The 25,762-nt window shown below is 40.5% G+C and overlaps 1 protein-coding gene across 2 annotated transcripts in view; it reads left to right on the top strand.

The window, feature by feature from the left end:
• Nucleotides 1-3,804: 3,804 nt before the first annotated feature.
• ppp1r9ala (protein phosphatase 1 regulatory subunit 9A-like A) overlaps nucleotides 3,805-25,762 on the top strand; it is a 29,876-nt gene continuing 7,918 nt past the window's right edge. Inside the window, exons 1-16 of one of the 2 annotated variants that reach the window (XM_066688240.1) lie at nucleotides 3,805-3,965; nucleotides 4,558-6,348; nucleotides 16,981-17,113; nucleotides 17,218-17,338; nucleotides 18,472-18,576; nucleotides 19,093-19,216; nucleotides 20,075-20,233; nucleotides 20,675-20,728; nucleotides 20,937-21,166; nucleotides 21,582-21,862; nucleotides 22,239-22,387; nucleotides 22,633-22,984; nucleotides 23,364-23,430; nucleotides 23,673-23,747; nucleotides 24,075-24,282; nucleotides 25,626-25,670. In XM_066688240.1, the coding sequence (XP_066544337.1) occupies nucleotides 4,762-6,348; nucleotides 16,981-17,113; nucleotides 17,218-17,338; nucleotides 18,472-18,576; nucleotides 19,093-19,216; nucleotides 20,075-20,233; nucleotides 20,675-20,728; nucleotides 20,937-21,166; nucleotides 21,582-21,862; nucleotides 22,239-22,387; nucleotides 22,633-22,984; nucleotides 23,364-23,430; nucleotides 23,673-23,747; nucleotides 24,075-24,282; nucleotides 25,626-25,670 (3,690 nt within the window). In that variant the 5' untranslated portion in view covers nucleotides 3,805-3,965; nucleotides 4,558-4,761. The remainder of the gene's footprint in view (nucleotides 3,966-4,557; nucleotides 6,349-16,980; nucleotides 17,114-17,217; nucleotides 17,339-18,471; nucleotides 18,577-19,092; nucleotides 19,217-20,074; nucleotides 20,234-20,674; nucleotides 20,729-20,936; nucleotides 21,167-21,581; nucleotides 21,863-22,238; nucleotides 22,388-22,632; nucleotides 22,985-23,363; nucleotides 23,431-23,672; nucleotides 23,748-24,074; nucleotides 24,283-25,625; nucleotides 25,671-25,762) is intronic. The other variant, XM_066688241.1, reaches the window with a different exon arrangement.

Genomic DNA, 25,762 nt, shown 5'->3' with positions numbered 1-25,762 from the left:
TATATATATATATATATATATATATATATATATATATCATCAAAAAGGCCTCTATCAAATTGCTGTGTCCCACAATATAGCACTGAGTTTGCATTTCCTTCATATTGCCAGGTAATTTGTAAATTTTATTTGATACCTGACTCCATTACAAATTTGACATAGTATCTACTAATAATCTAAAAATATCGTGTTCAATATCAAGTCATGTATACTACATCTTCAATCCATTCATTGATCTGAAGAAAAAATATATATTTGCTTTTAGTCATGAAACAGTGCAGCACGAATACATTAAGAATTCTGTGGAATATCTCAAATAAATGTTAGTACGCATCCTGATACATACTTGAATTTCTCAATGAAATAAATAAAGAAAACATACCCCCCCCCCCCCACACACACACACACAAACAATAACATGCTAGAAGTTATATATGCAGTAGCCTCCAAATATATGCACACCACTGATGAAATGTAACATCTTGTGTCATAATAAACACTTCTTGTCACCTTACGCAACAAATGTTTCTGCATGCCTGAACAGTTGTTAGTGGGCTACATTAAGATGCCATATTATCCATGCTATCTGCATCACATAGCCTCTGATCCACTCCAGCAAATGAGAAACACTACCTGGAGATCTCCTATTTTTACATGACATGAATGAGCATAAAGTATAAAGCCCTTTTTCCCCCTCAAATCTCATTCAGCTTCCTTCTCCTGTAACTCATTGATTGGGTAGTATTTTTGAAATCTAGGTCCTTCTGCCACCCGGGAGACGCCATAAAATTCACTCCAGGAAAGAATATAGCAGATCTCAAGGACAGTAGGCAACAGAGATGTAGTTTCATAAGTCTGTTTGGAAAAATAACAATCACCCTGCAGCCGGGAATAAAACATTATTCGAGCAGTTAGGGGCTATTCTCGTCATTCAGGATGAAACCTAAGTTAGATGCCTCCTCTGGCTGTTTTCACTCCTAAGGAAGATTTTGTTTGTATCTGGTAAGTTATTACATTTCCTAACATTGTGCATTACCTCACATTATGTCAAAATGTGTTTTATGGAGTATTGTAAAGTGTTTTTTCTGTTGTTACTTTAGCTTACAAACAATGATTAAGTACTTAATTTGTATGTTTAGTTAAAACTGCTGGCATGTAAATGTTATTATTGCTGATGGTCTTCAAAAGGTACCAAAAGGCAATAAGGTACCAATTACAACAAACTTCAATACCTGTGGCAAATTATATTTTGATTGACACAGAGCATCAGTGTTTAAGCATTTTAATTTTTCTATGTCCCAGTCCACATTCCAGCTTTTTTTAATGGAAATAAAATGTTTTCACACCCCATATTCTTCAATGGGTGATTAATTTTTCTTTTGCCACAACGATATGCGAATTGTACATCATTATACAAATAGAGACAACCAGCATTCCAAAGCATTACTAATTTTTACAAATGATCTTTTCGCTGGGATTTGGTTCAATCTGAAAACATAGTTTGATTGCTTTTACTATTTCAGAGACATTTTAAAAAATATTACAGAAAGGGGTTATGCATTATGGTATAATTTCACAAAAAATAAATAGTTATCTTTGACAAGTCAGGAATATAATGCTGAAAACAGCTAATGAATTTGGAAAACTCTTGAAGTGTGTGTTAAATAATGTAAGTATATTTATCCTGTTCTTATCAGGAATGACCTCCAGGGAAACCACATAGCACATAGCATAAAACAAAATTTAATTCTTACCATTTGATGGAGTAGCATGATGTAATATCCAAAAAAGTACATATTTTAGCTCGGTGGATTTGTAAATCCAATTTTTCCTCCTTAAATAATTTTTAAAAAGTCCTTTTAGTTTATTGCCATCAGTAATTCTTTCAAACTGTTTTCAAATGCTTATCTCTTAGCTTAGACAACAGTTTCAACATCATTTCAATATTTCATTACACTGTGCAATCATGAACAATTCTTCAATTTGGCATGCTGCATTGAGAATAAGTACCCACCCTGACCTAAATGTTACGGAGAAAAATCTAATAACATTCTTGACAGGCTTGGCAAAGATTTAGTGCATCTCTCTGGCTTGCAGTTCAATTGCGTGCTCCAGTTTTCAGGTACTGTGGGAATGTATTTTGACCTCTTCTGGTCCGTTCTTTTAATTTGCACCAAAGAAAGCACTTAAGCATAAATTGCAGCCAACTATTGTGCAATTGAGAACTTTGAATTGAGATACATTCATCCATGTTTATCAACTTTTTCCCTGTTCTAATTAATTGTATTCCACATGGTATTAGAGAGGGATTATAAACTAATGATGCACACCCATAGAACACTTTTTGTTTTGCTGGTTCGGAAGAGTCTCCTTGACAATCATCAGAGTTTGTTTTCCAAAACTTTGAAGGTTTCAACTTTAATGCAGGGGAGTAAATTAAGAATCTGCTCTCCGCCAGTGATCATTGCAGTGCACTACATTCCAGTGTAACAAAGGGAGAAACATGAAACCAATGTTACTGAAAAAGTTTGGGAAAAAGAAAAGTGGAACAGCCATGTGTGATGCATTAGTGGCCAAAGTAAGTAGATGATTGGTTGCCGTAACTTTAGTCATGGAAAGTACAAGACCTTTTTGGGACCAGGATTTGCATGTTTTGACTTTTCAATCTTACTGGCTTATTGCTGCTAAGCAGGGTCTTCCTTCAATCTGATCCCTTCAAAATGCCAATTTCTCTCCTCCTAAGATAATAAAGACCAACAACATAAGACAGAATATCACAATTATATGAATGACATTGGAGCAGGGTGGAGACATCTAATTCAATATCACAACCATTTACTGAATTACACTTGAATAGAGCCTTATATTGTGTCAAATCTTTGGCAAAAAAGAAAGGTTTGAACATCTGTACCGCATGTGGCCTAGCTCCATATGACCACAAATGGCACTGAACAAAAACAAACAAAAGTCAACGTCTTTGCTCTGCCGTAATTAGCATCTCCTGCACTGCTTGTGCAGCAACCTGATACCTAAGACACAGGAGCAGTGAAATCCCTGAATGGTAATCAGACGTTGGCACTGTGACACAGGCATCAGTATTAGACTGGCAGGCTGACGTCCGCTTTAAGAAAGTCAAGGCACACCGCTGAAGTCTGGTGTTATACATAAACATAAAATCAGTAAACAAACACTGTAATATTCAAAACGCTGTCATGGGGGAAACGAGGTGCCTCAGCTCTATGGCAGTTATTGAGTTATTTGCAGTAGGTGTTTTGCATAGAAGAGGAGGTTGGTGATCTCTGTTATACATTTAACAATAATAATAAAAAAGCTCTATCTTGCTCTATTCACTACTGCATGCTGGAAGTTGAACTTTCCTGGGAAATATGACTTTTTAGGAAGTTTATGTAGCTAGCCACATTGTGTTTACTGTATGAAAAAATAAATACACCCCACAGTAAAGACATTTTTACACGTCTGTGGCCTTTCTGCACAGTACAATCATACCCCTTTTACCAACTTGACAGAGACTAGTGTAGTGCGGTAGGTGGGTGGGTGTTTTCTTTTTTTCTTTTATTTTTCATGTAATAAAGCTCTCTTCCACGGGGTTTGCTTTCCCACGCTGTTCCCATGCTTTCTCCTATGCCGGTGCAGCCATGCAGTTTGGGAAATTGGGAAAGGAGGGGGGGGGGGGGGGGTTTACTAGTCCTGGAATGTGTTCTGGCGCGCGTCCCCGATCTAGGCGCGCCCCCGCCCCCTCTCTCTCGCGCGGGTGAGCGGCGCGCCGGAGGCCTGCGTGCACGCGCGGCGGGGCGACAGGTCTGTGTCGAGAGAAAGAGAGAGAGAGAGAGAGAGAGGGAGAGGGAGAGGGAATGATGGCGGTGGAGGAGTGACAAGAGTTTGAAAGAGTGGCTTTGGAAAGGACGAGCTCTCATCCCCAGACGCAGAAACACGGAAAAGTCGAGGTAAAGCGCTTTAAACGGGAATATCTGCGGCCAGAGGCTCCTCGGTCCCGGCGAACTTATTTCACTGCCAACCGGGAAACGAGCACTCGCTGCAGCTCAATAGAAACACTTCCCAACAACAAAAAGTGTCTCAACTCTGTCCCGAAGTGCTTTAGGGGGTTTGTTCGGGGGGATGTGGAGTGATATGTCACCCTGGCGTGAGTGGAGAGTGGTTTTGTGTAAATGGTGGATGTTTAGTGGATGTTACAGATCTCGTTAATGTAGGTGTGGATTTCCTTTGGGAGAGAAGGAGGGTTCAGGACATGCGTTCATCAGGCGTGTATTCATTCGCCTACTTTTGATTACAAAGACGATGGGAAGGGAAAAAAAGCACATGCGGGTCGCAAAAGTGTGGCTTGGACTGGGGTTTGGACTAGATCTCTAGATGGGAAAGGATCTGTGCAGCTGTCTGTATGGATATAGACATTATAGAGAGAGGCATATGCTAACAAAGTGCGGAACTTGTATATTAGACATGCAGACAGCTCATGCATGGTTATGTTCGCACTGCATTCATTGAGTCTTAATCATCCTTTATGCTTTCTTCTGCTAGATGACCACAACCTGCTTTTTCTGAAGAACTGGTGTCTGGACTGAGTTGACCCGTCGAGATCAGTGGGATTCATGGCACATTATCAAAACGAAAAAGGACGACTTATGCAACTGTAACGGAAGGGGAAAGTGCCCTGGAATAGTCACCCCCATCCTCTCCTGCTAGAAGAGATCTAACTTGTCTTTTTCAACTGGTGTCTGCAAAATGATCAAGACGGAGAGCAAAGGGGACCGGACGCTGAGGAGCGCTTCTCCTCACAGAAATGCCTACAAGTCGGACTTCCACGCCATTAAATGCTCCTTTGATGGTGCAAAACCCGACATCGCTCCCAAGTCCTACGCCAATGGGTCCAGTGATACCCGGGAAGATGCCAGGGGGAGACCGTTTGGGAACCGTGTGAATAAAATCAAGAACATCTTCCTGCAGATGGACGGTCAGCAGAGTGAAACCACAGAGGTGAAAGTGGTGACCAAATGTGAGCTTCCCGCGGTCTCGCCGCCCAAGCTGTCTTTCGGTACCAGTATGCATAAAACCAGTTTGTCCAGTACCAGCCCTGAATCGCCAGGTTCAGATAAAACCCACAAGGGTGAAGATGTAGAGATTGACAAAGTAGCTCTGGCGGAGAAATTTTCGTCGACTAGAAAGCTGTTTGAGAGAAGTATAAAAGAGCAGACCCCTTCTGAGAAGCATTCTCCCACCAAAGTCAGAGGGCACATGTCACTGGGCAGCGGATCTGATGAGGGGAAAAGCATGCGTCGGTCGTCAGGGTCCTCGGAGAGTACAGTGGGCAGCGTAAAGATGGACCACAGCCCTACCTCCTTGACCAGAGGCTGGCAAGATGATAAAAGTGACGGCGAAGAAGCCAAATGTATGCCCATGGTGTCCAGGTTATCCTTGAATGCCGGGCCAATTTCCAGGAGGTTAGAGAACTTCATGGTAGATAGTGATGGTGAGGAATCCAGCAACAAAGCAACAGTTAAAGAACCAGATAGCCAGCAAAATCTACGCAGTCCTTCAAGTCCAGAGTCTGCACAGCCCACCTTCCCGATGGATGATGGCTCCGGTAAGACCACTGTCATCACTGCTTCGACTGTAGTGTCCAGTCCAGTCCAAAAGCAGGCCCAGTCATGTGTCCGTACAAGCTACAGTGCACAGAAGGACACCCCATCTGAAGCTGCCAAGAAGGATGGGCAAGTGGTCATAGGCAGCACAAACGGCAGCCTCTCTGACCAAGGCCCCTCTCTTGTTCAGACGGGACTGGGGATGGTCCGGGCAGAGCTGGTTGTGGTCCAGAACGAGTCGTCCGAGAGCGAGGACAACGAGGAGGAGCTGGACAACGATGTGTTTGAGGAGCAGAAAGCAGAATCCTCGAAGGAGATTCAGTGTGAGCAGCCAGTAAACCCTTTCGTAAAGGAAACTAGAGGGTCGGGGGTGTACAGAGAGGTGAGGGAAGCCGAAGCAGAAAGCAACAGTCAGGTGTCAGGCTGGAAGGAACAGGAAGTGGAGAGCAAGACAGGGAACAGTGTTGAGGAGTGCACTGAGGAAGATGAGGCCGGGGAGGAGGAGAGTGAAGTGGAGGAGCAGGGGGACGTCGGCAGGGGCACGGTGTCTCCTGTCATCTATGGCATTGAGAACGCAGCCTTTGTGGACGACAGGGACACCGAGCCGGAGCACCAGGAAGAGGAGGTGGAAGAGGAGCAGGCAGAGGAGTACGATGAGATTCCAGGTCTGTCGGATGAAGAAGAGCCAGGGCCTCCCAGGAAGATTAAGTTCTCAACTGAGCCAATCCGGGTATTTATTTATTTTCTTTTTACTCTTCCTTAAAAAGTCACACTGCTGCATTCACTTGGGGCGTGGGGGTGTGTGAATAATGCTAGTAAGGGAGTTAATTATTTGTGCGCCCTGAATTGGACCCCATGAAAGTTTTTAATTAGAACCCTCTCTCTCTCTCCATTCCCTGCTTCATGAGTACATGTAGGCATTCTTCAGTTATCCATCTAACAAAAAACAACATACATTTCTGAAAATCTTTTAATGCAAAAAAGAGAGATTGGCTTACCCTACATGCTTATGCATCATAATCAGAAATGTTTATTTATGGAAGTATTTGACACACAAAAGTATCTGCTTCGTTTTGTAGTATTAAAAAAAGCATGGGTTTCTTTGAGTGAGTGTGATGTGTTAGTTCGAAAGTAAACAATTATTCTGCACGTTATTGCATTCAATACTGCCAAATGAACCCACGTCAACACGTTTAGGGCAGAGCTGGAGCAAAATGTTCAAGACCATGCAAAAAAATGTTGTAACTTATTCAAACTTTCACAGCAGAAAACAACAGAAAGGTTTGTCCAGCACAGCTAGTTTTGTGAAATTATTCAGACATGTTCTGTGCAAGAACTAATGAAGATTATTTTTGGAAACAGTTGTTTATATTACATAATGTGTAGAGAAGAGAAAATAAGTAGGCCACAGCTGAGGACAGAGCGAGGAAGAGACCGTGAATCTGGAACTGGGGCACAGCCGGGTCTCTGATAGGGACAGACCCTACTGCAGGGTGTTGTATACTTTCTTATTTTACAAGGCTGAAGATCATTTTAAGCTGGTTTGAAAAAATATGAAGTTTCAATTTTTTACAGTCTATTTTAATATGTTGTCACCTTAGTCTAACACTTAGGGTTCCTTCATTTAAACCTGTTAACAAGCCAGCAGTTTTCTCTTTCCTGATTTTTGCTTGACTGAGTTTAATGATACCTGTGTCATGGACATTCCTGAGTAATGACTGTCATTTATCAGTGCCCCTGCTGAGGTGGCTAACTCAAACATTGACACATTGTGGAAGGGTGTGCAGTTATCTGTGCCACAGTATCATTACACCTTATCCACATCAACTGATTCAGGAAAATTGGGAAAAGAGTGCCTTCCTCAGCTCTTAAAAACAGCGAGGCAAAAGCAGTCTTGTTGCCTCTGTAAGCCGCACCGTTGGTTTTGAAACGGGAACAGTCAACTGAGCTGTATGTAAATCCCTTCACACCCCATTTGGACTTATCAGTGATCCTCCATCATTTCGGTGGTGTGGACAGATCAGTAGTAGCATTGCAGGGGGTCCTGTGACGGATTGCTCATGGTCTGTAGTTGAACCAAAGCAACATATGGGAGGCCCCCTTGGGTTGGTGGAGCCGTGGTTCAGTCTGCTTGATTGATGCCAGGTCAGAGCCTCCCCCTACCTTGAAGTTGCTGTATGCGTTGCAGGTGACATTCCTGTTCATTCTGTACAGTCCACATAATGGCGTTTTATACTCAGAAGTGACTTAAGTTTGTGTAGTATACAATACTACCAAAACGAAAACAAAGCAAATAAGTGACATTCCTTTCCTCATAGTTCTTAATTTCCCCCCCTCCAGCTCAGTGGCCTGCATGCCAAGCAAGTGCACGCTACTGGAGATTTTCAAGATTTCACTGTAGCGTAGTGTAGTCTAACCATACAAATCTCCATTATAGGTGAGAGAGAGTTTACTTTTGAAAACAATAGACCAAAAGCTCAGTCTCTGCAGGAGTGGGCCTTAACAAGACTGTTCTTGCTCAGAAGGCTATGTCCTACAAAAAGTCCTCGGCTTGTGAAGCAATATTAAAGCAATTTGAATACACAGCTTTTTTTGTTTTTCCCAGCAATACACGATAACATTTGGAGAAGTTCCATGAACATTTTGTGGTTTTGCCCTGGCATGTGATATATTTATTTATATTATTTTTAATGATTCCTCCTCACTATATAAATCAGTTTGAAAGTGGTGAATCGGTACTTAGAAGAGACTGCAATCTTTTTATTTCTGGTGGTTTGAAATGAATACTTGCAATTTTAATGTAGCCAAACATAAAAGTTTGAATTTCTGGAAAATGACCTAGATTTCCTTTCAGTTTTTCTCAGTTTATTTGCTAAGTTTCTCCAAGCCATTAGAAATAAAATCATTGCCATATAGTTCATCTAGATATAATATAAACTATGTAATGTATCTGTACTAGTTAGCCTAGTTTATGATGAATATTTATAATCTCTGTTGTGATGCAATAATAGACAACCTACAGACTGAGCTAAGTAATAAAGAAAAGTTACAATACTCCGTACTACACTTTTTTTTTCTATCAGTACATTTTCATGGCTGCAGACTTTTGATCTTTAGTGTCATTTTGTTATTTTCTTAATTTCAGGTTGTTTGTAAATGCTCTCTCACCAGCTAGTGTACTTATTTGGATATATAGTATCCAGTTTGCAATGTGTTCTTTTGTTAGACTACAGGAACAATGGGCAGCTTGAAACGCCTAAAGTATAATTTGTCTTCCTGGCTGATGTAGAGGTCAGTTGCTGTAAATAGCCTGCTCTCCTCAATAGGGATCCGGTGTGCTGTGTTACTCGACTGCGTGCTGTGAAATGGCACTGAAAGACCCGGGCAGTCTTGGAAGACCTGCCCTTTGGACAGTGTTGCCAAATTAACATGAAAACACCACTGTGATTGTACAAGATGGGAATTAACTTGATCACCGTTGCCCGGTGACGTGTACAGCCATTTGCAAACTGGAGTTTTGTTGAACAGATACATCACACCCTTCTTCCAATAATATTATAACTCCGTACAAGTGAACTTTGGGGGTTGGGGGGGTGCAGGTTAAAGTTCCATTCTCCTATGTATGCTTGTTCTGTTTGCCATTACATTTAGTTTCATTTTTGAGGATTATGCAAACCTTAGACTTTCACAGTAGTTTGTCTTCAGGGTGTTTCCTCAAGAAGCAACTGTCATGGGTGTGTGTACACTTCACTTTAAAGTGACCCTTGTCAAGCCAAGGCAGGTTTTATCCATTTGACTTTCCATAAAAAGTCCAAATTGTGCTCGTTTTATAGGATGTAACCTCCCTTACCACAGCTGTTGACATATGCAGGCGTAAAAAAGTAATATACTATTTTAAATTACAAACACCATAATGATTGTATCAAATGGTGTTGTAAATCGATACACTTCCCAAAAGTTAATCTGGGATTTTGGGCAGCTTTTGAGAAGCAGTTGTCAAGACTTCTGTAGCTGCAGTGTGTTTGCTTGTTGAACTAGGGGTCAAACTTTGGCTGCATTTGCTTTTTTCCTCTGGTTTTCAGTCTGAAGGATGGTGGAGACGGGAATCCTATGCTGGTCAAACTAACAGGACCTAAATTAGCCCCCCAGCTGTCAGCCTTGACAACCACAGCAAGGGGCGTAAGCAGTACAGTCCGAGTCTGGGTCCCTCTGGCAAGTAGTGTATCATACAGTTGTCTTTTCTTTGTGTATTACTGCCTCTGTGGTCACCAGGTACTTTTGTAGTGCAGGTGCTGTCTTCAGAAGGGAAAAAATAGCGGAGTTAGCAGAATAATTTGTTTGCCGATACACAGAAATACACAATGTTCACCTACACTGATCGAGTGACATACAAAGCCGCTATGGTGTTTAGTTCTTATGTAAAGCTTCTAAAACACGTCACTATATTTAAATAGCATGTTGATATACTACACTACAGTTAAACATAGCCTTCTCCTTCAAGAAAATGAGCAACCATTTCAAGTTGCATCTAATTATGCGGCAGGTTGTGCTGCATGGGCATTAATGCACAGTGGTGACATGTCCCCATGTTATTAGGCAATGCAGCAGTTCATTTTAGTGGGTCACTGGGAAGTGCTGCAGTGCCACAGTTTTCTTCAGTATCAGTAGCAGTTCTGTGCAGTCTGCAGCACTCTCCTGTGTTGTACCTCTGGGTAGAGAATAGTCCAAATGAGAACATGCTTTTGTGTTCTGGGCTGAGTAAGGAAATAAAGGCAAGTCCTTTCCCAAGTGGTTAGATGATTGTGCATTTAGACAGGAAATGAACACTGAACCAACACAGTGTGACCAGCTTTTGGACAATGTCTGTGAATCTTATAAAACATTATATTTCCCCATGTTGCAGAGGTTTTAGTATCTTACTGCAATTTTCATTCAATAGTTAACACCCTGACAACAGTCCAATGTCCTTTCTTTCACACTGCATTTTCACGTTAGGGGGATGAGCTATACCACTCTAGTGTACCCTTGATTCCCATCACAGGAATACATTTAAACACATAAATACCCCCCAGCACACTTATACTGAAATATAATTTACTGTAAAAACAACAAAAAAATAATGCATTGTGAAATTAAATGAAAATGTTTCCAGTCAAATTGTTTTGGTCTTTTTCTGACTGCTACCTGTCCAGTCCAGGCATTTCCACATATTAATTTAATACTAATTTCTGTAACATACAGCTATTATTTGGGGACCTTTGTTACTATTCATGATGTATCACATGCTTGAAAAGAACATTAATAGCTGCAGGAGGCCAGAGCTAAAGCACAGGTGTGAGGCATTCATTTGCACAAGAGATGAAAAAAAGGGTTGTGTCTTCGAGTAGGTGTGTCTAACAAGATAATCATTGACAGGAGGCTGGTATAGCTTTTGATAGGATTAGACAGCCCTTTGAAAAACGCCTGACCTTTGAACCATGGGAATGACTGACATTTAATATTAATTATATCATTATACCTGCTGTAAATAAAAAACTAAACAAACTATTTTAACCTGTTCAAATGCTTTTTAAATGTTTTTTAATCAGTTTGGCTAGAACGTAATAAATTCAGTGCTGAGCAACACCCAGTAAGCAGAATAACAACATGTCTTGCCAGATTGTTTTTTGTGAGCAGTTGCTTGCGTTTATCCATTGTTTGCAGATGGTTATCCAGGTCACATCAGGTTAGTCTCCTGTGGGCGACTCTTTAAAGCTGTTCTTCATACTATGATACGCAGTTAAGGTTATAATCTGATGAAAAGCATTTGTTAAACCATTTTGAATCCGAGATGCCTACTGTGTCCACCGCTATCTTAAAATGTTGACCTTGTAAAATATACCTGCTGTATTATTAAATAAACATGATTACTCTGTAGGATTTAATGCATCAGATCTGAAAGCTGATTCCTACAGGGGAATTCACTTTGGAAGGTGTGGTTACCAGTTCAAAAGTGCGTTAGAAGTGTAACTTCACCTGCTGACACACGAGATGCAAGGCCCACTTTTCCTTTCCAGCAGCAGCTAAATGGCGTTCGAATAAGTAGTCATAAAACCACTTTTCTCTAAATGGGTTTAAAATAGCTAAGAGGTTGCAAGTTAAAGTTACATTTGATACATTTTTTGTACAGCTTTCTACATGTGTATTACTAATGCCTAAATGTAAGCTAAACTGTCAAATACTTCAGGAATATTTGCATTTTTTGCAGTCTATGATAGTACTCATTTAGTTAGCTGTAGAGGACGGGTGATAGTCTGTTCATTCACTGTTTGGGTTGGCGTATCTTTCAGCCAGCCTTGAAAAACAATGCTTTGATTTGTTTGGCTGTCTGTGTGCTTTGATGGTTTCATCAGAGGAAACAACATCAAGAAGGAAGGAAAGTTGAATTAATATACTGAACAGAATATATCTAGATGTGAGCGGGATGAACAAATTATAGCTTTATCTATATTGTGATTTATCTTCCATTTCTCCAACTGGAAGAAAAATAATGTGTTCGTGAAAGCCTATTTTCCTGAATCGCACGTTTGCATCACTGCCAGTTCAGTAGAGCAGGGACACAGTGTTAAACACTTCAGTGTGTAGCAGCAAGCAGAACGAACCTGGTCTCTTAAGGCTAACCATTTCAGTGCTTGTCAAGTAATGCTGTGGGAGAAGGATGAAAAACATATGGGCTCCGACTGCCGAAAGAAAATAATGTATCCCTTCTGTACCTCTTCCCATCCTGCTTAAAAAACTATACCCAACACAAACCTTACTGGGTCATTGACTGGTTAATTCTTATGCAAAATCTTCCTTAATTTTAGAGCTTAATGTTCACTTTAATTTAGCTCGGAATCTGTGTAAACATTTGGGTTTATGTGTTGGAGAGAAGTAGAGAGTAATAGCAAAGTGTTCTGCTAGGTTTGCTTGCTTAGGTACAATAAGAATCTCTTTTGATCACTGATGTTATGCTTTCTGTTTCCTATCAGTAGTCTTTCCTACTGAAATGCTTCAAAGCACACTCCACCCCTCCTACATACAGGGGACAGAGGCAGCTGCCAAGGCCTGTCCGTTCTGTCTAAGCACCTGGGTGTGTTGTCAGCAGAAGGTGCTGGATTTTTAAAATGAGAATCTTTGCAGCCCTTGTGAGAGACTTTTGTTCTAAAGCGGTGTATATTGTGAATACATTTTTTGTCCACATTTGAAATGTCAATGTTTCTGCTCAAGCTCCTGTAAGAGCGAAAGCTGGTGCTGGGGTATTATTAACTGAAGGGACACCATTTGTTTAGCAAAACCTGTTCAACCTGAATCTCCATAGCTAGATTTTCAGGCTGTCTTCAGTAAACAGTAGAACCGGAGGGCAGCTCACGTCCTTTTCTCTTTTTTTTTTTTTCTTTTTTTTATTCCCTTTTACATTATTTTATTTCTTTATAGAAAGAGCATCACAATGGTCAACATTGTGATACATTCAAAAATCATAAAAACTCCTGTAGGAATAACACTTTCAACAAATATTAATCTTCTGTGACAGAAATGGTAAACTTTTATTCTAGAGAGTTATTGCAGGGATTTTATTCATGTGGGAGGGCCGCCTTGAATGTAGATTTGAGTTATGTTTAATCGTCAAGAAAAACATAGATCTTTTTTCCTCCCTGTGTCATATTCCACCAGACAGCATGTTTCAGGAAATATCTAACTCGTTCCCTGCTCAGTTTATGTATTACTAAAGAACTTGGCAGAATATTTTTCTTTCCTTATTATGTGTACCAGGCCACAAAAACTATCCCATAGTATATTTTGACTTGATGTCAAAAAGGTGTAGCTTATACCAGAACTTGTTTCAACCCATTTTCCTGCAGAATGTGTGGTTCTGACTTTTAGGTGATGAGTGTTTAAGTTTGGTGTTTCTAATCTAACATTCAAACTGTAAAAAAAAAAAAAAAAAAAAATACCCTCAGGGGAAATATTTATCTGTTTATCGAGAGAAAATGTCACGTTCTGAGATCATGTGCTTCCACCTCACTTCAAGCCATAATATTCATAAACGTTTCATTTATATAAACTGAAACTCGCAAAGCTAAGGAATAACAAACTAAAATGTATTATAAAAGGTGTGCCTTTGAACTGATCAAATTAAATGCCTTACTTGGACACACAAACTGAGGCAAAAGCGTTTGAATCAGATTTAGTAACTAGAGAAGGTCTTTGATGGGGAACAATTTGATGGCTCCCTGTGTTAATAAAGAGATGAGCCTGAATTTTGGACCGCTTTTGTAAGAGAAAGTGTTTAAGCTATTGAGTTTCCATGAAGAAAAGCACATTGTTCAGAATTGCTGAAGTATTCCATAGCAACCAAAATCCTGACAAAAAGTGTTAGCAGAAGCCAAGCATAACTACAGTGAAACCTCAGTTTCACCAGGAAAAGGTTCACGACTCCAACTGGTTTGGGATTAAGTACTTTTCAAAATTTCTTTTCATGGGTTTTGTCTGGAGAAAATATATTTTCCAGTTAATGGGCATAATAACAGCAAAGAATTTATATTTTGTCAGGTTAGCCTTTAGTTTGGTAGCATGTGATTAGTTCATTCAATGTTTATTTTGGCTGAGTTGGGTAATTTTGACTTCCAAATAAACTGTCTGCTGTCATTTTAAAGGCAATTTCTTTGAAAAAAGGAAGTAAATGATGTAAATGATGTTAGCTGGTAATACGGGCATTGGCATTGTGCATTGGCCTTGATGCAGGTGTTGTCAATCCAGTGATATCTCTGTAAGTAAGTGTAGTCTGAGACTATTAGTAACTGTAATGATGGCGGCGTAAAAACTTCTGGACGAAAACACAGCAAAAACTCTGCCAAAATGAGTGTTTAGAAATAGTATGAAGTTTAATAAAAGATTGAGTGGGGTAGATTAGCCACGAGGTCAGAAGCTGTCCTGCTGTTAAAAGAGTGGCACAGAGAAGTTCATTCAGAGGACTGGAGAGCATTTTTTTAATGGATTGATTTTCAGCTCCAAATTGCACTTTTTGGCAACGCTACATACAGCTTCTCTTAAAGGCAGCTAGACTGTGCTGCACTCTGTGGAAATTTGCCTGATTCATCATGCCTTGACATGCATTGTGATCCAGGCCTCACTGTTCACAGACTCCAGCCCAGAGTGGAAATGTTTACTGTATTGCGTCATGCTTTTTTTCTTTTTTAAAATATATAAACATCCAACTGATTTCTTTACTTGCACTAAAAAAAAAATGCCATGGCCCAAAGGATGGATTTAATTTTATAAAACTTCAGTTTCCATTTCCCACATCTGGGCAGCACTTGAATAAAAATAAAAGTGACTACTTCCATGGATTTCTTGGAAATAAAACTGCTGAAACCAAGAGATTGTGAGTGCTGTGAGACGGCTGTATTAGTATGCAGACTGTGAACAGTTAGCAAATTAATGCACTTTTTTTATATTCCTGTAGCACCCTTCATGGAACAGGGCTACTTTATAACAAAGCCTTGTTGGCAGTGTTAATGAGTGTGCATCATCTAACCATTCAAACCATTAGTTCATTTTAAATCAGTAGATGTTTGGGGTTGACTCTGACCAACTGGGACGGATTTGGCTTGACCTCATGTGTGCAGACTACATATCTTCAGACACGTGGTCTCGTAGTGGAATGCATAAAAAAAAAAAAACTTGAACTCTACATAAATGAGCAGAGATTATTTTTTCCTGCATCTATTTATTTACATTTTGGAATTTACCATTATCTTCTCTCTTTTTGCCTTCTTGGATTGGAATCTGCATTTGTAAATCTACTCTGCTCACCTCTGTGACCCCTGTAGTAACACAGCAGAGATGCATACAGTTCAACAAATCTTTCAAAATTTGTGCCGCCACGACAACCCACACAGGACTCGAAATGAGCTGTAACCCCAGTTTTGAACCCGTAATGTCTAGAATATGGCTCAACCTGTTCTCCAAGCAGAGACTTTTCCTGACCGAGACCCTAGGCAGTATTGGGCAGCACCTGTATTTCAGACGTATTTCTGAGCAACTACAATGGATTGTCGGTGTGTGACATGGTGTCGAGTTCACATTTCAGCTGACGTGCATGGCTTCTGTAGTGTTTGTAGGATGTTCTCATCATATCACAACTATATGCATCTCTGAACAGGTTTCCAGTCTGTTACTTACTGCAGCAGAGAGAGTGCCATTCTTACTGCTCCAGTGTCGAGCTTTATAGCATCAGTGAACTGGAATGTCTTGACTACGAGTTTTGAAAAACAGAAGGCCTTTCTTTAGTTGGCAAAGCCTCAGATGATGACATGTTCAGAATATATTTTGCATGCCTGCACACCTCTGGAGAGTTGGAAAACACTCCTAAAATAAACCATGCATCTTCTTTAAGGAGATTGTAAGGCAGGCACAGACACCAGATTCAGCTTGGTATCTCTTTAGGAAAAGCATATTAACATTTTCAATTCCTCTACTGTGATTGTGATCTTAGGATAAGGATTATGAATGAAGAAATGGTCATGCTTGGTAGATTTGGGTAGCAATACATTTTATAAACAGTGAGTATGGCTCATTTTATTTTATCTGCTATTGGATGCACAATAATTCAACTTTAATCAACTTGAGGCAGTGTGTGTCGATAGGAAGGCTGGTTCATCAAAGACGCTTCATCCTTTTATTCGGGTTGTGATCAACTTCACCGCGTTGATCTCGGTCACAAATCTGCTCGAATCTTCACTACAGCTGTGGCCTACTTTTATTTGAAGCTGTTCTAATGCAGCATTACAAGGAAACATGCTCATTTTATGTAGTGTGCTTATATTATTATACCAGATATTTTGAAGGATGGCTTCTCTCTTAAATCACTTCAGGAGATGTACTCGTTCCAGGATTTTGTATTAGCAATGTATTATAACTAAATCCCTGAAATTTTCTGAAGGGTACATAAAGTTTGTTGATTAGCTGGCTGAACACTGTGAGGACAGTAAAGCAATACAAGGCAACAGAGATGTGACACGGATTATACTTTAATATGGAAAATGTGCTTTGTCTCCTAAAATATATTTATCACTTTTTGTATAACTTGATCAGCCAATTTCCCAGAGCTCAATTAGCACTAACCTTGGGCTTTTCTACTTAAAATAACATTGGCTAGTCCAAGAATAATGCTAATCTGGGTCTGTGAAACCAGTCTTTCTAAAACTAGAAAAATGTATTAATAAGATGCTGATTTAAACCTTTTTATGAGAAGCTCTCTGATCAGTCCACTTCTGCTATTGATAAAACAAGTGGAGCAAAAGGAGTACTTTTGTGCCCTGACCTTCTGAATGTTTTGCAGGTGTTCAGTACCTTCTCCAATGAGGAGTATGACCGGCGCAATGATGAGGTGGACCCTGTGGCGGCCTCTGCAGAGTACGAGCTGGAGAAGAGAGTGGAGAAGATGGATGTGTTCCCGGTGGAGATTGAAAAGGGTACTCTAATAATCATGCATTTTTATTTTGTTGTGGTTGTAACATGCATGTTCGACCCTCTGTTCACACTTGGCCTGGTTGGTCTTCCCCATTTTCTCGCACAGGAGACAATGGGCTGGGAATCAGTATAATAGGAATGGGAGTGGGGGCTGACCAGGGCTTGGAGAAGCTCGGCATATTTGTGAAGACCATCACTGAGGGCGGAGCAGCGGAAAGAGACGGACGGTAAGAGCTGTTTTCATCGTTGTTATTATAGGTAATGCTGGACACTCTGTCACAATCGCAGTGCATAAGTTACATGTCTAGAAGGTGAGGAGTGTCTTAATTTGCCCTGTAAAAAGTATACTGTGAATACTTTCTTGAGCAAAACATGCATTTGCAATTGCTAGCAGGAGGGTTGATTTCTTGTCTTCTACTGATTTCTCCAATGTAAAAAAAAAAAAAAAAAAGTCTGATTTGTTCTGATGTAATAAGCTAAGCATGCTTTATTTCTTGCATTACTATTCTGAAAAGAGCATTTTGAAACCTCAAACCATTTATATCCTACAATTACAGGAAAAGTAGTAATCGCATTGACCTCCATGGGACATCAAGACTAGGGCTGCTAGCTAGTATTTATTGTAATCCCCACGATTTCCTATTAAATGATGGAGATATGGATGTAAATGGTCTAAATCAAAGCTTGGATGTACTGCTGGTGAAGAGTGCTCATCAGCTTTTAATCAGTAAATGGGATGATTTTATTGTAACTTGGAACTGTATGAAGCAAAGTAAAATGTAACTGGTATTTTCCTGTCCTAATTTATTATTTCCAAAGACATTTGCTTGTAGTTCTTGTGGCAGTAGACAACATGTTAATCTGTAATTTGGTGGAGTCTCCAGGACAATCCTACAATACATTCTTATCATGTTCAGAGATAATAGTTTCTGGTAAATATATCAGACTAGAAACAATGCCTGTCGTGTGTGTCTGACAAAGCTTAACTGATTTTCTCTTTACTTTTGGTTTTAACTAACTTGGTTATGATTTATGTCAATAACCTTTTCTCGGCACTGACTGTGTTGGTGGTCTATTGCAAAACCCTGCGTCTGCTTAACTGAGAACCTGGTGATTTAGTGTTTTGAATTGCTGATGGGCTTACCAGCAGTTTTCTTAATGGCATTCAGGGTTCTCTCCTGCGGTTCTTACATGAATGTCTGGGGTTCAGGGCTCTCTCTCTCATCAGGTTGTTATGTAGATTCCACTGTGGAAATCTTCCTACTTGCATGAGTTCTGAAAAAGTTAGTGTGCTTTATGTGAGCATGACACAAATTTGCATTGATTTCCTGTTTATCTGTGTCCTTACCCTGTGATTTAGGATCGAGGTCAATGACCAGATAGTGGAGGTGGACAGCATAAGTCTCGTGGGTGTCACACAGCTGTTTGCTGCAACGATTCTGAAGAATACTAAAGGCACTGTCAGGTATTCCTTCTTTAATGGTTTTTGTTGTTGTTTTAAAGCACATGGGTGTGGTGAGCAATTATGTGAGTATGGATTATGGTGTTAATGAGGTAGTGTGTGCCTGTCTTAAGGGTTTAAATTCAGAAAGATTGATTTGGAAAATTGCATGAAAAAAAGCACAATCCAAAAACATCAATGCAGTTTCAATCGTGCCTTGCTAAGCTGTTGTTTCAGACCAGCTTTGTAAGAGCAAATCGTCAGTGTGGGCCAGCAGGTTTGTTAATGGTTTACCATAGGCAAATGAAGCCCAGTGTGATTCAATGTGATTTGGGCAAGATGGCTGTTATTTGCTTTTCTTGTCACACTTCCTTTTGAATTTGAAGAACAGGCTGTTGAAAGGTACTGAGCTAAACAATCAACCACTGGCCTGCTGGGCAGTTTGTGTCGGATCTCGCCCTTTCCACCTTCTTTCAGATGAAGTTCTTGTTGATGCTGCCGCCATTTGGTCACAATGACTAGCTCCCTTGTTTCCTGCAGTTTCCTGATTGGCCGAGAGAAGCCGGGAACGCATAGTGAGGTGGCACGTCTCATTAGCGAGACTCTGGAGCAGGAGAAGAGCCAGCAGCGGCTGGACGACCCTTATGACCAGTCCACCGAGGAGGTGAGTCACCAGCAGCCAGACCATGCCAAGACTCGGGGGATAATTTTGATGGCCCGTTGGCAGACTAATATAGTCTCTTACATTGCAGAGGGATGACAGAGATCAAACAAGCAAAAAATAAACCAGGATGAATGAACTTGTTGATCTACTATAGACGTGAAGCTAGTTATCTGCCACTGCTCTTGGTGTGTCTGTTTCACACTTCCTGATGATCCTTACTCGGGTCATTTCATAAAGCATTTTTGTAATAGCACATTAATTTGTTATTTTTCATAAGAACGCTGTAAACTCTTTTATTGTAAATAAGGTGTTCTGTAATTTGTGGTATCATTCCATTTTAGCTTGGCTACATGAGATTAATGGGAATCGTGACCAATTTCTTTCTGAGAATTGCAAAGTTTGATGCCAGAAAAGGCAGACTATGTGAAATTTACTGATTAAAAACTGAAATTAAGCTGACCTTAATTTGTCAGTGCTATACAGTTTCTAAATAGGTCACATTTATTTGTGTTCAGAAATGCATTTCTGAGAAGCTGTGTCAAATGAAAAGGAGTTTTATTTATTTATTTATTTTAGGACATTTAAAGAGACCCTGCTTCATCCAGAAATAGTTTCTTCTTAAGGTCTAGCATGGTTTATTAATCTTTTTCATTGTACTGCTTGTGTGTATATTAAAACTGAGACTGGGCTTTTGTGAATTCTGGAGCGAGCTATTGGCTTCATGCAAAAAATATGTAAATCAAATGTTCCAACAGGACAAATGCTCTGTGTTGTTCTTCAGTTGGTCTGCTGTTTGCTAAGGCTGACATTTCCATGGTTTTGAGTACGCCTGTGTTGTCATTCCATGTGGCATGTTAGGATGAGCATTACGAAGACGAGGAGAGAGAGGAGCAGGAGGTGGTGTTAGGATCAAGCTTCTCGGGGAGGTCTGTCGAAGTGTTTGAACTTCCTGAGAACGAAGAGATGTTTCTCCCATCTAACATGGACTCCACACAGCTGGGTTTGAAGTTCAAAGAGGTATTTTCAATGTCAAGCTAAAAAAATACTTTCCCAGACAAGGCTCCTCTTGTTTAAACTGCTCTCTTGGTTTGTAGTCACAGTCTAAAGCAGGCAGAACTTAAACGATTCATTTAATTGCAAGTAGAAAAAAAAGAGTATAAGCAAAGAATATATTTAAGCACCGACTGCTTGTTGACAATTTCTAATTGTTTTTCCACATTGTCATCTTTTTTATGAGAGGGCATCCGGTGAATTATTTTACTTCCCGGTTATTATGTAGAAAGGTTTGAGTGAAGGTTTACCTGTGCTTAGACTCTCATTAAATTGTATTCTCATTTCATGGACCAGTAAGGCATAAAATGACATGCTCATGCTTTCAGAATTGCATTTGCTAGGGCCTTTTTATTCATGTATTGTTTTAATGCACTTGAGTAAATCTGTGTACCTCTCTGTCTATAGCTGCAACTGAAGCATACTATAACAACAGCAGAACTCAGCCAAGTAAAGGAAAAGGTACGTCAAGTTTGAAACTTTTTTTTTTTTTTTTTTTTTTAAATGGTGTACCTTAATTCAGTGATTTTCTTAACCTGTTTTGGTGTTTGTTTTACTTTGTATTTTAAATCTTGTAGGTTGAACGCATTAAATTGTATAATTTAATCAAATCCTGTTAAAATAATTGTGAAATGTACTGTTCTGTTTCTTTTTCCTTCTGCTTTGCCAGTTGAAAGAGACAGAGGAAGACAGAGAAGAGTGGCAATCGAAGCAAGCTCAGTTACAGGAAAGCATTGAGGAAAACAAGGAGAAAATTAAAAAGTTGGAAGCGTATTGGCTGGAGGCACAGACGCTTTGCAAAACGGTCAATGAGCACCTTAAGGAAACTCAGAGTCAGTATGATGCACTGGATAAGAAATACAACAAGGCCAAGAAGCTGCTCAAGGATTATCAACAGAAGTATGTGAACGCTCATCACACCACACTCCCAAAATCAATAGTATTTTTAATGTGCAAAGAGTGAAAATAGGTTTGTGGTACAGAGTGGTTTTATAAATAAGTGTAGTGCACAGGTTGGTAGTGAGTTTTACTACCATGCAGGATTAAGAAAATCTAGAAAATTATGTTCATGGTTACAATATGGTTGGAAAAAATAACAGGAAACAGTTTTGTAAAGAAGTGTTAACAGCCCAACTTATAAGAATACTACTGGTCATGTCTTTGTCAGTGCAGTATGTTGTCTCATTTGGTGGTTATTAATAAATGTCTTCTCAAAACTTTATTTATAAAAAAAATACTTTCAAAAATTAAAAAAGTGTACTTTGTGTTTTGTTGGTTTATCTTTTATTTTTTTTAATTTGCTTTTCAATCCTAGGGAAATCGACTTTGTGAAGAAGGAAGAGGAGCTGAAGAGAGCGCTGGACGAGAAGGACCGAGCATACCAGGAGGAGCTGAGGAAGCTGCAGGAGAAGGTAGCGGATCTGGAGGCGGGAGCCCTGCCGGCCCAGCAGACTGCAGCCCTGGCTAGACTTTCCCCTCCCGGGGACAGGAGGGCCAGTAGAGGGCCAGCCGGGAGCACAGAGTACCTGCAGCGAGAACCAGGCCTGCTGGAGGAGTCGGTGAAAAAAGCTTGGTCTGTGGACGCGTTACTATCCGGTATGAACAAATCCAGGATTCTTCTCTTTTGCTGGAGAGCAGTTTAATGCAGTGTTGTTTTTCTGGATGTATACAGAATGTTGATATGATAGATGTGAGAATATTTTAGGTTTTGTGGTGTCATCACGGTGAAAAATCCACTTTTAATTTGACATTCTTAATGATAAAAGCAGGATATCGACAAGACTGAATAATATTTGTTTTTTTTGCTTGCACAAGATATTTTACACTCCAAAGACTGTATGGACTAATATGTCAGAATTAGGGTCCATAGAATTAAATGTCAAAGACCACATCCTGTTAATTGAACCTAGTAAAAAGGCAAGACAAGGGGCATCTCTGAACATGTTTCTGTGGTGTTTTGGCACAATGGCAGAGACAGCCCTGGATGAGGTTGTTCCTGAGACCGAGAGGTTGGACACCAGCGCCCACCGCGCCAAAGCTCAGCTCGCCCTCAAGGCCAAGCGGCAGCCACCAACTCGGACCAAATTGAGAGAGACGCTCGGAACTACCCCGGGCCAGGAGGTCTGTCTTGAATCAGTCCATTCATAATTTTCTCTAAAGCAGTAGGGTGGTTCTGCGCATAAACAAAATAATATAGTATATTTTTATGTAATTTGATGTTTCAATAAGATTTGACCTTTAGGACACTAAGTGGTATTGGCTTTAGTCTGCATGTTGCCAGCTGAATAGGAACTTGTTTTTGTCTGTCTTTTAAGTCCTTTGCGCTGCCCTAGTTTAAGTAGAAATCCTATATTGTCGCTCTTCAGGAGAACGAGGTGAGTGAGGCTCAGCAGTCAGACTCTCGGGGGGCTGGAAACGAAGAGATGTCTGCAAAGCCCATTCAGGCCAGCTTGTCGCTGCCTGTAAATGTATCGTATCCCGCGGACGGACAAAAGAGTGAGAAACTCGAGACGGTGGGAAGTGTCAAGAGTAGAGCCGAACTGGGCAACAGCCCCCTTCCCCCGGCCCCCTCCTCTCCTCTCCACAGAGCCAGCAGCGAGAGCGCTGGCAGCCCGGGACTCTCTCCTTCCAAAGAATCGGCCTTCCCACACTCCCCCTCCGGCTTCCTCCGCAACGTCAAGAAGAGGGAGTCCAAGGGCAAGGGCAAGGAGCCTAAAGGTAAATCTCGGCCACCACCAAAGCAACATCTTTCAGCAGCACAAGTGTTTCCATATTAGCTCTACAGCCCGTCGCTGCAGAATTGAGGGCATTCTGTCCTCTAAACAAAAGCCATTTTCAGTAGTTCTGTCTTGTACTGATTTCGTCTTACAATCAGAGTGGTTTATTTTTAAAACAGGCCTGAAATGGCCAAGTCTGATCATTTGCTTTGCTAGTCTTGCTCTCAGACAGGACATTCATGAGTGTGGTATTTTTTTTCTTAAAGTGACTTTATTTACATTTCATCCAAGGACTTTTCACTGTTCTGATCTTTTTAGTTATGACTAAAGTCTTTTTGTGGAAAGCAGTTTTGTGTGACATTGGTTTTTGTTTTGTACAGATGACAAATCAGAAGCAAATGATAGTTCATCTTCAGGGAAACCCAAAAGAAGATTCCCTGACTTTGGGTAGGTGATTAGGGTTTTTGTATCCTGGTGTTCAGTGTATTTGTTTCTCTTTTGGTATTTATTTATTTACACTTAGTCAGTTTTGCAGAACCCTATTGCTATCTGCTCTCAAAGTTAAATTTTACACCTGTGATCTGAAGGATTATAATTGTTTTTGGAAGTTTTGCTTTCTTGTGTTCATCTTGCTTTAATTTGTTGAGCATACCGCTATATTTCAACTGCACCACTTTATGTATCGACAGTGGTCTTCGGAAGTCTGGTGGCAAAGGAAAAAAACAACATGACAAAGAGGCCATGAGGGGTTCCCTGGACAGCAGGTAAGCTCTGTTTGCTTATCCGGTGCATTTGGATTTTGGTGATTGAATTTGGACTTTCATGAGCCTTAGGGTTGCATTTCTATTGGCTAGTGGTGGTATACCGAGGATGTGTTGATATTTATGGACTTAGTTTTCACCTATAGCCTTTAATGGTGTGTATATAGTAATAGACAACCACATAAAAGATGGGCAGATGAAATTATAAACTTTGCAGGCGTGTCATGGAGAAGAGAAGCTGTAAATTGGGGAGGCCTTCATCCAGCAGTGGATCGATATAGGCTGATGGTGATGAGATCTATGTATCTTATATTATTTGTTTGTCCTTAGGGGTTCTGCAGAGTTACTTGAAGACTCTGGTGGAAACCTGTCTCCTTCAGAGTCCATGTCATCCATCCCCACCTGTATGCCTTTCTCATGGTTTGGGGACAGAGACAAGGACAGAGAGAAGGAAAGAGACCCCTCGTCATCCAGCAGCAGCCTGCCTTACACCGCCAGCGAGAGCAATGACCAACTCCAGGACAGGAGCAAGGCTAAGGTAGGGCTCTGAACTATCCGTGAGGACACTGCTTTATGGCACATGCCTCATTAGAATCAAACGCCATCACATCTGAAACCATTTGTATCAGAGCAAATCCAGTTCCTGTGAATCCTCTGCATTTGATTTGAATATCTCCATTACTTACGTTTCTTAGCTTTCTCTGTTGTCACGCTAAATGAGGAGAAAAACAACCAAAAGAAAAGAAACTAACGATCTTTGCCCCTCACTTCCCTTTACCTCCTGGATGAGGTTGTCTCATTAGGTCTTCTTTCATAACTGTGTGGGTTTAAAAGGTCATTCAAGGCTACATTCTGCATTTTTAGTGTCTTACATACTCATGTCGTTCGTCGGATCAGATTTATTTTGAAGCTGGCGAATAAGGAGAGAGAGATTAGTGTTTTTTTTAATGGAAAAAAAAGTGCAGTCTTTGTGAAAAATGTCAGTGTGATGTGTTTGACTGAGTGGGAGAGTGTGTCAGGAATGGCCTGTTACAGTGAGTGGTGTTGAAGAGCGCAGGGCATGTAACTGGTTCCTCATAAGAGCTTTGATCACTATAGGGAGGATGATTACTTTATTTAAGGAAGTTAAGATGGATCGTTAACAGCTATAGAATCATTAAGTGTACATTGTCACTAAGAAGGCTGTAGCTGGTTCAAGGAAGCCATTAACTGTTGATGTTTACAGCACCTTGTACAGAAACGTTCACCAAATTGAGGTGCCATTCTAGGGATATTTCGGCCTGTTACACTACAGCTGTTTCAGTCTTCCTTATTTCTCTCTTTTGGTTTCACAATGAGTCAGCAGTGAGCCAGGCAGATCTGGGATACATCACTTCAGTGTTTTGACTTTGAAAACCATCAACAAACATGAAAGGGGCAACCCCACGTATCATTTAGGATGTTTAACTGAACATCATACCAGAAATATGTGCAAAAGATCATTGGGAAATGTTGACAAGCACTGGACCCTTGTTTGGTGCTGCAGCAATATGAGGCATGCCATAAATCATTCGCAAGAGGAGGATTCATTTGGTGTTTAACAGCTCAGCTCAGAGTATTATCTGCATGAAGTACATCTGGTTACATAGTCTGAGTAATTCTCTAGGCATGCTCAGCCATCCCGGGCCAAGACCATGGCTGATTGTGCCCCAGTGCTGTAGCCATACTGGTGTTGAATTTGCTCCAGTTGAACCCAATGGGTCTGACTGTGTGAGAAGTTGGAGAGTAGGGCGCAGGACAGTAAATGTCTACTAGTGAATTGCATATTGTCTCACTTAGAGTAAGTCCACCCCCTTGAATTACATGGATGTTTTTTACACTAATATTCCTTTCTTTAAACAGACAAACCTTTCCTGGTCCTCCTTATTCAGTCGTTCATTAGATTTGGTACAGTATACATTTCTCTTAATTTTCTCTCAACCCTTTAAGATGTAAAGGAGTTGTAGCTATTAGACAACTAACTAAACTCAGTAGATTAG

This window comes from Amia ocellicauda, chromosome 16, assembly GCF_036373705.1.
Source record: "Amia ocellicauda isolate fAmiCal2 chromosome 16, fAmiCal2.hap1, whole genome shotgun sequence".
In the NCBI taxonomy this organism is placed as follows: domain Eukaryota; kingdom Metazoa; phylum Chordata; class Actinopteri; order Amiiformes; family Amiidae; genus Amia; species Amia ocellicauda.
Note: the sequence above shows the minus strand (reverse complement) of the source record. Positions and strands in the feature narration are given on the sequence as shown.